The 15,563-nt window shown below is 42.8% G+C and overlaps 1 protein-coding gene across 1 annotated transcript; it reads right to left on the bottom strand.

Annotated features, from left to right (window-relative positions):
- Positions 1–3,520: 3,520 nt before the first annotated feature.
- LOC115226067 (coiled-coil domain-containing protein 74A-like) lies at positions 3,521–15,296 on the bottom strand. The gene is made up of 7 exons (XM_029797042.2): positions 14,798–15,296; positions 12,208–12,485; positions 11,000–11,377; positions 8,650–8,767; positions 6,172–6,376; positions 4,626–4,792; positions 3,521–4,090 (listed from the first exon to the last, which is right to left on the bottom strand). The coding sequence occupies exons 1-7, from the start codon at positions 14,908–14,910 to the stop codon at positions 3,943–3,945; spliced, it is 1,407 nt and encodes a 468-aa protein (XP_029652902.1). The 5' UTR covers positions 14,911–15,296; the 3' UTR covers positions 3,521–3,942.
- Between the last annotated feature and the right edge of the window lie 267 nt (positions 15,297–15,563).

Below are 15,563 nucleotides of genomic sequence, written 5' to 3'. Positions count from 1 at the left end.
AATCATGTCTAAATCGGGGCAAAATGAGTAATGGCGAATTTCAGTATTGGTCGAATTTCGGATCAAAAATCTCCGTTTTGACGATGATTTTTCGAATTTCTTTTTCACCAAAGTCTAACTTTTTCTCACCCCCCTCTCTTCTCCTCTTTGCCCCTATCCAGACCGATTTCGGCCAGTTTTTTTTCTCTGTAGTACGCACTTAAAAAAAAAAGGGGGGAAGTCTTTAACGGTTAAAAAGGAAAAAAGATATTGTTCACCAGAAAAGGTGTATGATTTGGATGGAAGCACTCCGTCGGTTGCGACGACGAGGGTTCCGGTTGATCCGAATCAACGGAACAACCTGCTCGTGAACTTAACGTGTAAGTGGCTGAGCACTCCACAGACACGTGCACCCTTAACGTAGTTCTCGGGGATATTCAGCGTGACACAGAGAGTGACAAGGCCGGCCCCTTTGAAATACAGGTACAACAGAAACAGGAAGTAAGAGTGAGAGAAAGTTGTGGTGAAAGAGTACAGCAGGGATCACCACCAGCCCCTGCCGGAGCCTCGTGGAGCTTTTAGGTGTTTTCGCTCAATAAACACTCACAACGCCCGGTCTGGGAATCGAAACCGCGATCCTACGACCGCGAGTCCGCTGCCCTAACCACCGGGCCATTGCGCTTCCACTCTTCTGTAGTACGCACTTAAAAAAGAGGGGGGAAGTTTTAACGGTTAAAAAGAAAAAAAAGATATTGTTCACCAGAAAAGGTGTATTATTTAAAGGGGTACCGAAAAGGCTTTTCTCATGATTTTTAAATGCGAGGGGCTGAGGTGGAAAAAAAATCCCGATCACACTCCATCTCAATAATTTCTTTTCTTTAACTGTAGGGAGGCAGAAGTATTGAAAAGTCTAAAAGCATGTTTTTGCATATTCAGAATTCCCTTTGGAGACAAGGTTGGAATCTGTAGGAAAAAAACCCCCACAAAGGGTGGTATGCTTATTCTTAGTGTCCTCACACACACACATATGTGATTAAAAAAGTTTAAACGGGAAATTATTCCATTCGATGTCTTTCTATTAGAAACGTTTAGACCTTTAGCTGTTATTTTTAGCATAACGAGTTTCCTGGTGAGGGCTTCATTTGCCTTCATTGCCCGTTACGGCAGTAGAAATCTACGGATGCACAAACGTGCAACACGGAGAAAAATGAAACAAATATGGACGACTTGTTCCGAAACACCCCCGAGTGGAGAACCGTTCTTAAAAATAGCCCCCAATTGTCTTTCCCCCAAATTCCTATGCCCTCGGAATTTACATAGTCCGAGGTATATTTGCAGAAAATTTTATTAAAAAATACCTATTTTCTTGAAAGTTAAAACGAATTGAAGTGGACTCTGGTGAATTTTCTGAAATTCCCCAACACCCCGCTCCTAGAACACGGCCCCCCCCCAATTTTGCACATTCAGAATTTACAAGTTATAACACATATTCGTAGAAAATTTTATTAAAAAAATATCCATTTTTCTGAAAGTTATGATCATCCAAAATCCGCCCGGGGCGGGGGCAGAAATCTGTAGTTTTGTCTCGGTCCCGGTCAAACTGTTTGACCCATGACAGCATGGAAGGCGGATGCTAAATGATGACGATGATGATGATATATATATATATATATTCAAAATGTGACCTCGTGTGTACCGTTGGCGATTTTTTTCCCTCCGTCTTCCCTTCTCTGGATCTTTCCTTTTCCTATGTTTCTGACGAAGAGCCTCTGCTCGAAACATTAAACCCTCCATCTTTCCTGAGCGTCCAATAATACTATATTTGTTCCACATCCTCGCCTTGTTGTGTTTTCTCTTTGTGTTTTCATGTTTGGATTAACTTTATATATATATATATATATATAATTTCAACATTGAGGGCAAAATTAATAACTATTAATCAATTTCACCAAGTGTTCAGTATGCAAAGGGACCATTCAAGGCGAATTCAAATTATTACTTATATAAAAGGGCTTAGTAAAATAATTACTTTGCCGCATACTGAACTCATTAGAATAGCAGCTAAAAAAACTTTTAAAGCTATTTCTAATACTTAAAGAAAATCTCTCTCATATATAGTGTTTGCTTAATTCAACTCACAATTGAGTTGAATTAAGCAACACTATATATGAGAGAGATTTTCTTTAAGTATTAGAATAGCTTTAAAAAAGTTTTTTAGCTGCTATTTCTAATGAGTTCAGTATGCGGCAAAGTAATTTATTTTACTAAGCCCTTTTATATAATATATATATATATATATATATATATATATATATATAATGTATGTATGTATTATTTATTTATGTATATATAATATTTCCTACTCATCATTATTAAATGTCTGTTTTCCATGTTGGCATGGGTTGGACAGTTAAACAGAATCCAGGGAGCGGAAAGGTTGTGCCAAACCCTAGTGTCTTCTTTGGCCTGGTTTCTATGGCTGGATGCCCTTCCAAATGCCAACCACTTTGCAGAACGTACTGGGTGTAATGTTACAAGAGCCCTCAGCTGAGGGAGATGGATTCGTGCCATCACTTCTCACTGATCCACATAAAAATTGACAACAACAACAACAGCAAAAATAACAATGCATTTATTGCGAACAATATACACAGAGCAAAATGGTGTTGATGGCGTCAATGGTTGTTGGTGGTGGTGGTCATGGTGGCTCTAGAAATGATGAGGGTGGTGGTGGTCGGGATGGCGGACGGTGGCATGTGTGTGTGTGATGCATGCGTGTGTGTATATGGCTGTGTGTACGTGTGTCTGTGTGTGTGTTTGCATACATGTGTGTATGTGTGTCTGAGTATGTGCAAGTGTGTGTGTGTGTGTGTGTGTATGTGTGTGCATGCATGTGTGTATGTGTGTTCGATTGTGTGCAAGTGTGTGTGAATACATGTGTGTACGTGTGTGTGAATACATGTGTGTACGTGTGTGTGAACATGTGTGCAAGTGTGTGTGTGTGTGTGTGTGTGTGCATGTGTGTTCATGCATGTGTGTATGTGTGTTCGATTGTGTGCAAGTGTGTGTGAATACATGTGTGTACGTGTGTGTGAATACATGTGTGTACGTGTGTGTGAATACATGTGTGTACGTGTGTGTGAATACGTGTGCAAGTGTGTGTGTGTGTGTGTGAATACATGTATGTGTATTTGTGTATGTGCAAGTCTGTGTGTGTATGTGTGTGCATACAAGTGTATATACATGCAACTGTATATGTGCACCAACACACCTGCATATGTGCATATGAGTGTGTGTGTGTGCATGCTTACATGCATATGTATGTCTGTATGCACTTACATCTATGTGTTTGTGTGTGTGTGTGTGTATATATATATATATATATATACTTGTGTGAACAGGCACATGTGAATAAACGTGTGGGTGTGTGTGCATGCGTATGTGTGTTTGCCTACATGTGTGTGTGTGTGCCTTTCATGTATGTGAATACATGTCTGCATGTGTTTGTGTGCATGTGTATGGAGGGGTGAGTGTGCATGTGCATATATATGTGTATATGTCTGTGCGTGTGTGTCTGTGCGTATGTGTGTGTGTGTGTATGTGGAAAAAGGAACTTCCCCTTTGTTCGTCTTGCCATCTCCGCTGCCGCCGCCACCACCACATGGTCACCTGAAAGAGAAGAGGAAAAGAAAGAAAGAAAGACAAAAGAAACGAAGGACGATATCGACAACGATGATGCCCATTATTACTGATGATGATGATGATTGTGAAAGTGAAAGTAGAAGAGGCTGCAGAGCAGTCCAGGTCTTTGGAAACGGTGACAGCGGGGCAGAACGGGTTACAGTGGGTTGGGCGGGAGAGTGGGGGTGTGGTCGTGAGTGCAAGTTGTGCAGAGGTAGGGGGCAAGGAAGGGGTGTCCCGGGGGTGGGGGGGGGGGGGTGTCCAGAGAATGCTTGCTTCTTTTCAAAACATCATTTCCCTGTCTTTCATCCTCCGTTTCTGCAGGGTCCGAGTTCGCTTCCGTCGTTCCACTGCGGCGTTGCCTACCGTCTGCTTCAGCGGAGGGAGTGTGAGGTTGTCGGCGACAGCGGCAGCTCCACGATCCTCCAGCCTGTGGTAGAGAGAGAGAGAGAGAGATAGTGAGAGCAATAAACAGAGAGAGAAAAAAAAAAGCAAGAAATAGATAGATACATAGACAGACAGACAGACAAGACAGACAGATAGATAGATAGATGGATAGATAGGTAGATATAGATAGACAGACAGACAGACAGATAGATGGATGGATGGATGGATAGATAGATGGATAGATAGACAGATAGATAGACAGACAAACAGATAGATAGATAGATAGATAGATAGATAGATAGATAGATAGATAGATAGGTAGATAAATAGATAGATAGATCGGTAGATAAATAGATAGATAGATAGACATACTGACAGACAGACAGACAGATAAATAGATAGATAGATAGACAGATAGATAAAAAGAGAGAGAGACAGACAGACAGACAGACAAATCGATGGATGGATGGACATATAAAGAATAGAGAGAGCGATAGATGGATAGACATGTAAACAGCTAACGAGATAGATATAAAGATCAATATAGAGAGAGAGAGTCTGAGAATTGAGTGACTTACTCCTTCTTTGAGAGCATTTTAGGTGTCGACCTTAAAGGTTTACTGTGGTCCTTCTGAGCTGCCTTAGCATCATCGAAAGCGATATACGCCTTAGCTATGAGGTAGGCATCCGGGGTCCACTTGTGTGAGTATAAGACATCCCTGAGGTCAGACTTTAGGGCTTCGAGCTGTAAAAAGAAAACACACACGAGGACACAACAACAAAATACTTATTTCTTTACTACCCACAAGGGGCTAAACACAGAGGGGACAAACAAGGACAGGCAGACGGATTAAGTCGATTACATCGACCCCAGTGCGTAACTGGTACTTAATTTATCGACACCGAAAGGATGAAAGGTAAAGTCACTGGAGTTGGTTGTGGCGGTGGAGGTGATAGTGGCTGTGTTGGATATAGTTGTGGTGGTGGTGATGGTAATGCTGATGATGGTGGCTGTGTTGGATATAGTTGTGGTGGTGGTGATGGTAATGCTGATGATGGTGGCTGTGTTGGATATAGTTGTGGTGGTGGTGATGGTAATGCTGATGATGGTGGCTGTGTTGGATATAGTTGTGGTGGTGGTGATGGTAATGCTGATGATGGTGGCTGTGTTGGATATAGTTGTGGTGGTGGTGATGGTAATGCTGATGAGGTGGCTGTGTTGGATATAGTTGTGGTGGTGGTGATGGTATGCTGATGATGGTGGCTGTGTTGGATATAGTTGTGGTGGTGGTGATGGTAATGCTGATGATGGTGGCTGTGTTGGATATAGTTGTGGTGGTGGTGATGGTAATGCTGATGATGGTGGCTGTGTTGGATATAGTTGTGGTGGTGGTGATGGTAATGCTGATAGGGTGGCAATGATGACAGATGTGGTGATGATGGTAATAGTGATAACGGTGGTGGTGATGATAATGATGATGATGGTGGCTGTGGTGGTGATGGTGGTGGTGGTGGTGATGATGATGGTGGTGGTGGTGATGACGGATGATGATGATGATGATGATGGTGGCCTTGGTGATGGTGGTGGTGATGACAAGGTGATGATGATGATGATGATGGTAGCTGTGGTGGTGGTGGTAGTGGTGGCTGTGGTGGTGGTGGTGGTGGTAGTGGAGATGACAGGGGTGATGATGGTGATAATAATGATGATGATGATGATGGTGGTTGTGGTGGCACTGACGCTGATGGTGGTGAAGACAATGCTAATGTTGTTCAGGAATGTGATAATGGCTACAGTAGTAGTAGTAGTAGTAGTAGTAGTAGTAGTTGTAGTAGTAGTAGTTGTAGTAATAGTAGTAGTTGTAGTAGTAGTTGTAGTAGTAGTAGTAGTTGTAGTAGTAGTAGTTGTAGTAGTTGTAGTAGTAGTAGTAGTTGTAGTAGTATTAGTAGTAGTTGTAGTAGTATTAGTAGTTGTAGTAGTAGTAGTAGTAGTAGTAGTAGTTGTATTAGTAGTTGTAGTAGTAGTAGTAGTAGTAGTAGTATAAGTAGTAGTAGCAGTAGTAGTAGTAGCAGTAGTAGTAGTAAAGGGGTTAAACAAGGGGTATACTCTCAAACCCCGTTTACCTCGTGCGATTGGCTGTCGTTGATCTCCTGCAGGTTTTTGATAATGTTCTGTAGCTCCAGCATGGACATGTGTTGGTTCATGTGGTGGTTCGCGGTGACGTAGGAATGCATTCCCGAATGGTGGTGGCCAGCGTACTTCACGTCGTTGCAGAACTTGGCACCAATCTGGGCGAGTTGGTATCGCAGGGAATCTATCGTCATAATTCTGTGCCCCAGGGGGAAACGAAAGAAAAAGCGGTGAATATTTCGTCAAATATGGAAAAAACACGTTTTTCTTTTCGCTCTCTTTTACTCTCTTTTAACTGGTTTCAGTCATCTTGACTGCGGCCATGCTGGAGCACCGCCTTTTTAATCGAGCAACTCGACCCCGGGACTCATTCTTTTTGTAAGCCCTGCACTTATTCTATCGGTCTCTTTTGCTGAACCGCTAAGTGACGGGGACGTAAACACACCAGCATCAGTTGTCAAGCGATGCTAGAAGGACAAACACAAACACACATATATATATATATATATACGACGGGCTTCTTTCAGTTTCCGTCTACCAAATCCACTCACAAGGCATTGGTCGGGCCCGGGCTATAGCAGAAGACACTTGCCAAGATGCCACGCAGTGGAACTGAACCCGGAACCATGTGGTTGGTTAGCAAGCTACTTACCACACAGCCACTCCTACACCTAATACATATATATATGACAGGCTTCTTTTCAGTTCCGTCTACCAAATCCACTCACAAGGCTTTGGTCGGCCCGAGGCTATATAGTAGAAGACACTTGCCCAGGTGCCACGCAGTGGGACTGAACCTGGAACCATGTGGTTGGTTAGCAAGCTACTTACCACACAGCCACTCCTACACCTAATACATATATATGACAGGCTTCTTTTCAGTTTCCGTCTACCAATCCACTCACAAGTTTGGTCGGCCCGAGGCTATAGTAGAAGTCACTTGCCCAAGGTGCCACGCAGTGGGACTGAACCGGAACCATGTGGTTAGTAACAAGCTACTTACCACACAGCCACTTTTTTTTTTTTTCGTTTTTGAAGAATTTCATTTAAAATGGCCCGACCCCCCAGTACTTGCGTTTTAGTTTATTTTCTCTTTTAAGCCTGGTGTTTGTTTTATCGGTCTCTTTTTGCTGAACCACTAAGTTACAGGGACATAAACACTACAGGACCAGTTGTCAAGCAGTGGTGAGCGACAAAGAGAGACACACACACACAAATACATACATAAATACATATATACATACTTGCATAGATATATACATACATACATACACGCACACATACATATACACATACATACATACATACATACATACATACATACATACACAACGCACACACATGCATACATACAAGCGGGTACCCAGAAGTCACCAGAAATGTTCTCTGTGAGACAAGTCCATTGTCGCCCAGGCTTTTGCTGCGATATATATATATATATATATATATATATATATATATCAGTAATAATAAAGGGTAAAATTAATTAATTAAGAAGTAATCAATAATTTCACCAAGTAGAATTCGGTATGAAAACAGGACCGTTTCACGGTAAACTTAAGTAATACTAATAAAAAGGGTTCAGCAAAGATTTGCTTTACCACACACCGAAGCTCAGAAATAGCAGCCAAAAATCTTAGCCATTTCTTCTACTTTAAAAAGGGTCTTCCAGAGAAACCAAAATACTTGAAGGTTATTCACACAGGCAGAGAGTAAAGCAACGAAAATCAATCAATATCTGGTTGTCCATGGACGCGCGTTCCTGAATTAGGTTTTTCATAAAGAATATAAAAAAATATATACTTTACTAACCATATTCTTCATCAGCATGGGTTTCCGTGATAATTCGAAGGTATATATATATATATATATCCACTCACAAGGCTTTGGTTGGCCCAAGGTGTCACGCAGTGGGACTGAACCCGGAACCATGTGGCTGATAAGGAAGCTACTTACCACACAGCCACTCCTGCACCTGTACTAGAATTTTCATAATTAGGGTTTAGCAAAATTGCTTCACCACATACTGAAATTTAGAAATAGCAGTTAAATACTTTTCCACTACCATAAGATATCTCACACACACACACACACACACACATACATACGTACATAGACACACATCCTGAAAGACAGGGAAAAGGGAATGTAAATGAGGAAGAGGAAGAGACAAACAGAAATTGAGAGAGAGAAAGAAAGAGAAAGAGAGAGAGAAAACGAGAGAAAGAGAGAGAGAGAAAGAAAGAGAGAGAGAAAGAGAGAGAGAGAAAGAAAGGGAGAGAGAAAGAAAGAGAGAGAAAGAAAAAAGAGAGAAAGAGAGAGAGAAAGAAAGAGAGAGAGAGAGAAAGAGAGAGAGAGAAAGAAAGAGAGAGAGAAAGAAAAAGAGAGAGAGTGAAAGAGAGAGAGAGAAAGAGAGAGAGAGAAAGAGAGAGAGAGAAAGAGGCAATCAATGATTCCTCGTCTTAACTCACTGATCTCTTCTGTGTTCTTCGGATTGTTCCAGAAGTTGTCCGAGGCAAGAATTCCTCTGTTGATGCTTCCTCAATTCCTCCTCCAACAACAAGATCTTCACTTCGTCTAACTTCTCCTCTGAAATTGAAACACACAAACACACCAGCGCACAGGTCAGCGGAGCATCACTTGAAATGGTCAGAAGTGGATCTATAAATGGGTCTTTTCCGTTTGACCGGCAGTTTTTAAAAATAATTTCCACGTAACTAAACACTTTTAAACTTCGTATTCTGATAGAATGTGTCAAAATAAAACATTTTTTTCTCTTGGCTTTATTGTCCCCCTAGCATTGTTTGACAACCGATGCTGGTGTGTTTACGTCCCCGTCACTTAGCGGTTCGGCAAAAAGAGACCGATAGAATAAGTACTGGGCTTACAAAAAGAATAAGTCCCGGGGTCGAGTTGCTCGACTAAATGGCGGTGCTCCAGCCTGGCCGCAGTCAAATGACTTAAACAAGTAAAAAGAGTAAAAAAAGAGTAAAGAGAGTAAAAAAAGAGTAAAGAGAGTAAATCAAGAAAGCTTGCATGTTTGAAAGCCAAAACACAAAAATGCACAGAGTTGTACAGACTGTCTGCAAATGCACATGCGCATCCAACTGTCAGGTGTAAAATTATCTCCGTCCAATCAAAAAACAGACATTTTGCCATTTATATATATAGAGATTTTAAGCAAACGTTTAGAAATTCTCTGAGAAACTGGAAAATCCAGAAATCTGGGACAGTTCCCGTCCTAAATTGGATAAAATGGTCTGGCACAGTATTGAGGTGTGATACATAACAAAGGGAGGGAAATGCAGAGTTTTAAAGAGTTATTTCCCTTGCTATGGTTTAATATCTTTAGATTAAACTCCTGGATTAAGTGAGTTACGTCCCTTGTATTAAAGACGTTTGTTACCTGAAACATAAGGGGTCGGTTTATCGATGTCTTTTTAAATGGCTTTCAGGGGTAACTGGGAAATGAAAAGATCTTCACAACCACCCTTGGATGGTTTTGAATGACTACAGAAAGTGTGAGCCCTCTAACTGAAAAATTGTGGATTTGTATAAAGGACATGCACACACACACACACACACACACAAATCTATCTCTGCTTATTTCAGTCTAGTTTTCTCAATTCTTGTAACTCTCTGTCCTCCTCCTCTTTCTTCCTCCTCCTCCTCTCTCTCCTCCCCCTTTCTCCTCCTCCTTCTTACCCCTCTCTCCATCTCCTCCCCATTCTTCCTACTCTCTCTCCCCTCCTTCCCACTCTCTCATCCACTTTCTCTCCTCCCCCTTCTTCTCCCTCCTCCCCCTCTCTCTTCTTCACAACGAAATAGCAAACCCAATAAATACACTGATATATTTTTTACCTTTCTCCCTCACTCTACTCCTCCTACTCCCTTCTCTCTCCTCCTCCTTCTCCCTCACTCTCCTCCTCCTCCTCCTTCTCCCTTCTTTCTCTTCCTCCTTCTCCCTTCTCTCTCCCCCTCTTCCTCCTTCTCCCTTCTCTCTCCCCTTCCTCCTCCTTCTCCCTTCTCTCTCCTCCTCCTTCTCCCTTCTCTCTCTTCCTCCCTCTCCCTTCTCTCTCCTCCTCCTCCCTTCTCTATCACTCCTTCTCCTCCCTTTATCTCTCTCCCTCCCTCCCTCCTTCACAACAAAATAGCAAACCAATAAATACACTGATATATATATATGTATATCTTTATATATAAAAGTGAAGTTGTGTGTCTGTCTCCTACGATTTAGACTCCTAACTACTCCCACATTTTGCGGTGCAGTTTAACCAAATTCGGGTAGCTTATAGTCGTGATTCATATCGAGCCCTTCTGGGTTTAGCGCACGTCTACGATGAGTCTACGATTTTAAAATTAATTTACCATCATTTTTTCCCATTTTTAATGCATCTTTTTCGCTATTATATAAGGGAAGTAACTTTCTAAAAATGTCTACGATGAGTCTATGATTTAAAAAAAAATTACCATCATTTTTTCCCATTTTTAATGCATCTTTTTCGCTATTATATAAGGGAAGTAACTTTCTAAAAATGTCTACGATGAGTCTATGATTTAAAAAAAAATTACCATCATTTTTTCCATTTTAATGCATTTTTTCGCTATTATATAAGGGAAGTAACTCTCTAAAAATGTCTACGATGAGTGAACGATTTAAAAAAAAATTTACCATCATTTTTTTCCACTTTTAATGCATTTTTTTGCTACTTTTTGGCTATAACTCTCTAAAAATGCTTATATAGTTATTTTCCTTACAAACCCGAGCAACGCCGGGCGATACTGCTAGTATATGTATATATATATATATGTTTCCTTTACCTTTATCCAGTTTCAGCTCCCTGTTCTGTGTCTTCTGAACCCCGCCTTCTCGACTCAGGTCGCCAAGACGACTCAGGTCACTGAGGTCGCTGCGTTTGCCCACGGTCCCACCCTCGACGTCCTGACCCTCTCGCTGATCCGCACTCGGCACATTTAGTCTTCTCTGGCCATCATACTCATCATCATCATCATCATCATCATCAACATTATCGTCACCGTGTTTGTCGTCACCGCCCGTTCTTTCTTCCGTTCCTCTTCTCTGTTCTTCCGTCGGAACTGTTTTGCCATCTTTGCCACCGTCACTGTCGGTGACCATGACGTCGGAGGCAAGCGAAGACTTTGAGTCTCTTTGTGACATGATAATCTTGAAATTCAGATCTGGAGAATGAGACACAGAAAGACAGGTAGATAGGTAGGTAGATATAGGTAGGTAGATAAAGGTAGGTAGATATAGGTAGGTAGGTAGGTAGATAGATAGGTAGGTAGGTAGGCAGGCAGGCAGGCAGGCAGGCAGGCAGACAGACAGACAAACAGACAGATAAATAGATAGACAGATAGATAGACAGATAGAGAGGTAGGTAGGTAGATAGATAGACATACAGACAGATAGATAGACAGACAGACAGACAGACAGACCGATAGATAGATAGATAGATAAGTTTCTTTATTGGCCACACAGGGCTGCACACAGATGGGACAAGTTACAAGGTAGAGCTTTTCTTTTGGGGGAGGAAAAAAAAAAAGGTAGCATAGGTTTTCGATCAAAAGGGATCGCAAAAGGGAAAAAAAGAACAAAAAAAAGGAAAAGAAAAAAAGAAAAAAAAAGAAAAAAGGGAGAAAAGAAAAGAAAAATGAAAAAAGAAGAAAAAAGAGGAAAAAAGGGGGAGGGAGAGAAAAAAACGATCAATAGGGATCGTGTATCACAGTGTCATGATGTATGGTGTAAAGGGGAAAGCAAGTAAGGTTTATCCGTGGGAAGAAAAGCCTACGAAAAAGACCCCGGTAACCTTGGTCAATATTGTTATATGTTACCACATTTGTTTGCAAGAATCATAGTCAGGGTGGCTTCGTCATTCATACGTGCCATCCTTGCTACATTCGCCCATCTTTTTTTTTTGAAACATTCGCTAGACAAAACTTGCCTCTCTACTTTCACTTTCCTTTTCAAGTGATTTAAAAAAAAAACAAAGAAAGAAAGAAAGCCCTACCTTTGTTCTGTCGTTTCAAATCATCGATTTCCTGGTGCAGACTTTGTAAAATTTCACAGTGTTGTTTCTTTAACATCTCCATGCTTCTCTCCAGATACTGCAGCCGTCGGTTCGAGTCCTCGTCTTGCGAACCAGCGGCCCCTTTTCTCTTCCCATGAACTTCATCTTCTTTATTATTGCCGGGCTTTTCATCCTCGCTGATTGGCGTTGATTTTCGTCTGGACGCAACCTGTTCGTTTGGGTACGCCTGTTTGTCTTTCTCAAAGTATCGTGGGTACCTGGGCGGACGGTGAAAGAAAATATCAGAGAATCTTTTTCAAGAGTTTATTTCTAATTTTTCAATTATCGTTATGCAGGTGTATTCCATCTTTCACCTTTTACTTGTTTCAGTCACTGAACAGTGGCCATACTGGAGCACTTCCTTGAAGGGTATTAATTGAGCAAACCAACTCCAGTACATTATCATCATCATCATTATTTAGTGTCTGTTTTCCATGATGTGAGCCTAACGATAGGAGAAGCTTTGCAGCTGTGGGCCTCATGACAGGAGAAGCTTTGCAGCTGTGGGCCTCACGACAGGAGAAGCTTTGCAGCTGTGGGCCTCACGACAGGAGAAGCTTTGCAGCTGTGGGCCTCACGACAGGAGAAGCTTTGCAGCTGTGGGCCTCATGACAGGAGAAGCTTTGCAGCTGAGGGCCTCAAGACAGGAGAAGCTTTGCAGCTGTGGGCCTCAAGACAGGAGAAGCTTTGCAGCTGTGGGCCTCATGACAGGTGAAGCTTTGCGGGGAGACTGGAAAATGTAAAGATGTGCACGACCACCCTTGGACGGTTTTGAATGACCATAGAAAGTACGAGCCCTCTAACTGAAAAATTGTGGATTTGTATAAAGGACACACACACAGACAGACATTTTGCCGTTTATATATATAGAGATTGCGACTATACGTCAAAGGGCCAACCTTGTCCCATTCTGTGTCACGCTGAATCTCCCTGGGAACTATACTAAGAGTATGCATGTCTGTGGAGTATTCAGCCACTTGCACATTAATTTCACAAGAGGCTGTTCTGTTGATCGGATCAACTGGAAAATTTGTTATTGCAACCGACAGAGTGTCAGTTTTTTGTAAAGATACATGGCTTAGTGGTTAGTGCGTTCACCTCGCAATCACAAGGCCGTGAGTTCAATTCTCACTGGCAAGACACCTTTTCATGTTGGTCCACTCTTCTCAGCCTAACAAAATTTGAGTTGTAGCTGTAATTCAAAAGATCCAGCCCTTGTCCCATTCTGTGTTGTGCTGAATCTCCCTGAGAACTACATTAAGAGTAAGCATGTGTGAGGAGTACTCGGCCACTTGCATATTAACTTTATGAGTAGGCTGTTCTGTTGATTAGATCAACTGGAACACCCACCATCATTATCATCGACAGATTCGTCTGGCACCTGTGCTGGTGGCACGTAAAAAGCACCATCCGATCGCGGCCGTTTGCCAGCCTCCCCTGGCACATAAAAAGCACCATCCGATCGTGGCCGTTTGCCAGCCTCCCCTGGCACCTGTGCCGGTGGCATGTAAAAAGCACCCACTACACTCACGGAGTGGTTGGCGTTAGGAAGGGCATCCAGCCGTAGAAACTCTGCCAGATCAGATTGGAGTCTGGTGCAGCCTTCTGGCTTCCCAGACCCCAGTCGAACCGTCCAACCCATGCTAGCATGGAAAGCGGACGCTAAACGATGATGATGATGATGATGACTATAATAATAATAATGAAATTATTGTATACAGTGCTCAGGTGCCCCACAACTTGTCAAAAGTGTGTATAAAGCATATGCAGTGATGTAGAAATGTCTGGGAAGTGAACAATGCATGAGTCAGATACATGCTTGTGTGTGTATGGAGGGGAGGAGAAGATCAGGTGTAGTGTTGGCGAATCTAAGGAAGCATGGAAGTTTTGAAGGATGCAGTGCTCCGACAACTAACAACTGATGCCGGCAGTTTGTTCCATGCTTCAGCGTGTGTATGGAGGGGAGAAGATCAGGTGTAGTGTTGGCGAATCTCAGGAAGCATGGAAGTTTTGAAGGATGCAGTGCTCCGACAACTAACACTGATGCCGGCATTTGTTCCATGCTTCAGCGTGTGTATGGAGGGGAGAAGATCAGGTGTAGTGTTGGCGAATATCAGGAAGCATGGAAGTTTTGAGGATGCAGTGCCCGACAACTAACAACTGATGCCGGCAGTTTGTTCCATGCTTCAGCGTGTGTATGGAGGGGAGAAGATCAGGTGTAGTGTTGGCGAATATCAGGAAGCATGGAAGTTTTGAAGGATGCAGTGCCCGACAACTAACAACTGATGCCGGCATTTGTTCCATGCTTCAGCGTTGTGTATGGGGGGAGAAAATCAAGTGTAGTGTTGGCGAATCTCAGGAAGCATGGAAGTTTTGAAGGATGCAGTGCTCCGACAACTACAACTGATGCCGGCAGTTTGTTCCATGCTTCAGCGTGTGTATGGAGGGGAGAAGATCAGGTGTAGTGTTGGCGAATATCAGGAAGCATGGAAGTTTTGAAGGATGCAGTGCTGTTTTCGTGTCCACTTACCTGGTCGTGTCCAAAGTGTTTAACCGTGTCCAGTGTGGTAACTTAGTTCGTGAAGGGAGATGATGGTCAACCATTCCGCTGTCGTTCTCTTCCACAACATTCTTATGTAGCATCCTGGCTTCTAGTGCCGGTGGTGGTGGCGTTCTTCCTGTTGGTAGTGGCGGTGGTAGCCCTAGAGTTGCTGGTGGTATCGGTCGTTGTCGTGATGGTGATGGTGTTGCTATTGTTGTTGTGGTGGCGGCGGTGGCGGTGTAGGTATGGGTGTTAGTGGTGCCCGTGTTCGTAGCTGTGGTGTTGCTGTTGTTGTTACTGTTGCAGTAGAGGTTGTAGTGGTAACAGTGGTATGGTTGTTGCTGTGTTCGTGGTTGTGGTACTGCTGCTGTTGATGGTGGTGGCTGTCTTGGTTGTAGTGCAGCCAGTGTCGGCAGTGGTTGTGCTGTTGTTGTTATTGTTGTTGCTGTTAATAGCTGTAGTTGCAAGGTTGCCAGTGCTGGTGTTAGTATTGGTTATAGCGCCAGTGGTGATTGCAACAGTGATAGTAGTTGTGGTGGTGTTGGTGGTAGTAGTGATGGTACTGATAATTGTGGTGGTAGTAGTGATGATGGTTGTAGTGGTAGAAGTGGTGATTGTTGGGGGTGGTGGTGATGGTGGTGGTGGTGGTGGTGTCCTTAAGGGTATCGGTAATGCCGTTAGCGGTGATAGTCGTGTTAGTATGGGCTGTAGTTGTCGTGTTGGTAGTCGCCGCTCGCACCACTCACATCACATC

This window comes from Octopus sinensis, linkage group LG29 (genome assembly GCF_006345805.1).
Source record: "Octopus sinensis linkage group LG29, ASM634580v1, whole genome shotgun sequence".
Taxonomy (NCBI): Eukaryota; Metazoa; Mollusca; class Cephalopoda; order Octopoda; family Octopodidae; genus Octopus; species Octopus sinensis.
The sequence above is the reverse complement of the archived record's forward strand: the minus strand, read 5'-3'. Positions and strand labels throughout refer to the sequence as shown.

Coding starts and splice junctions, on each gene's coding strand:
- LOC115226067 (XM_029797042.2), bottom strand. CDS start 14,910: ATGCTACATAAGAATGTTGTGGAAGAGAACGACAGCGGAATGGTTGAC. Junction 8,768..10,999: donor GGAGCTGAAACTGGATAAAG/GTAAAGGAAACA, acceptor TTTCAATTTCAG/AGGAGAAGTTAGACGAAGTG. Junction 4,793..6,171: donor ACGACAGCCAATCGCACGAG/GTAAACGGGGTT, acceptor TTCTTTTTACAG/CTCGAAGCCCTAAAGTCTGA.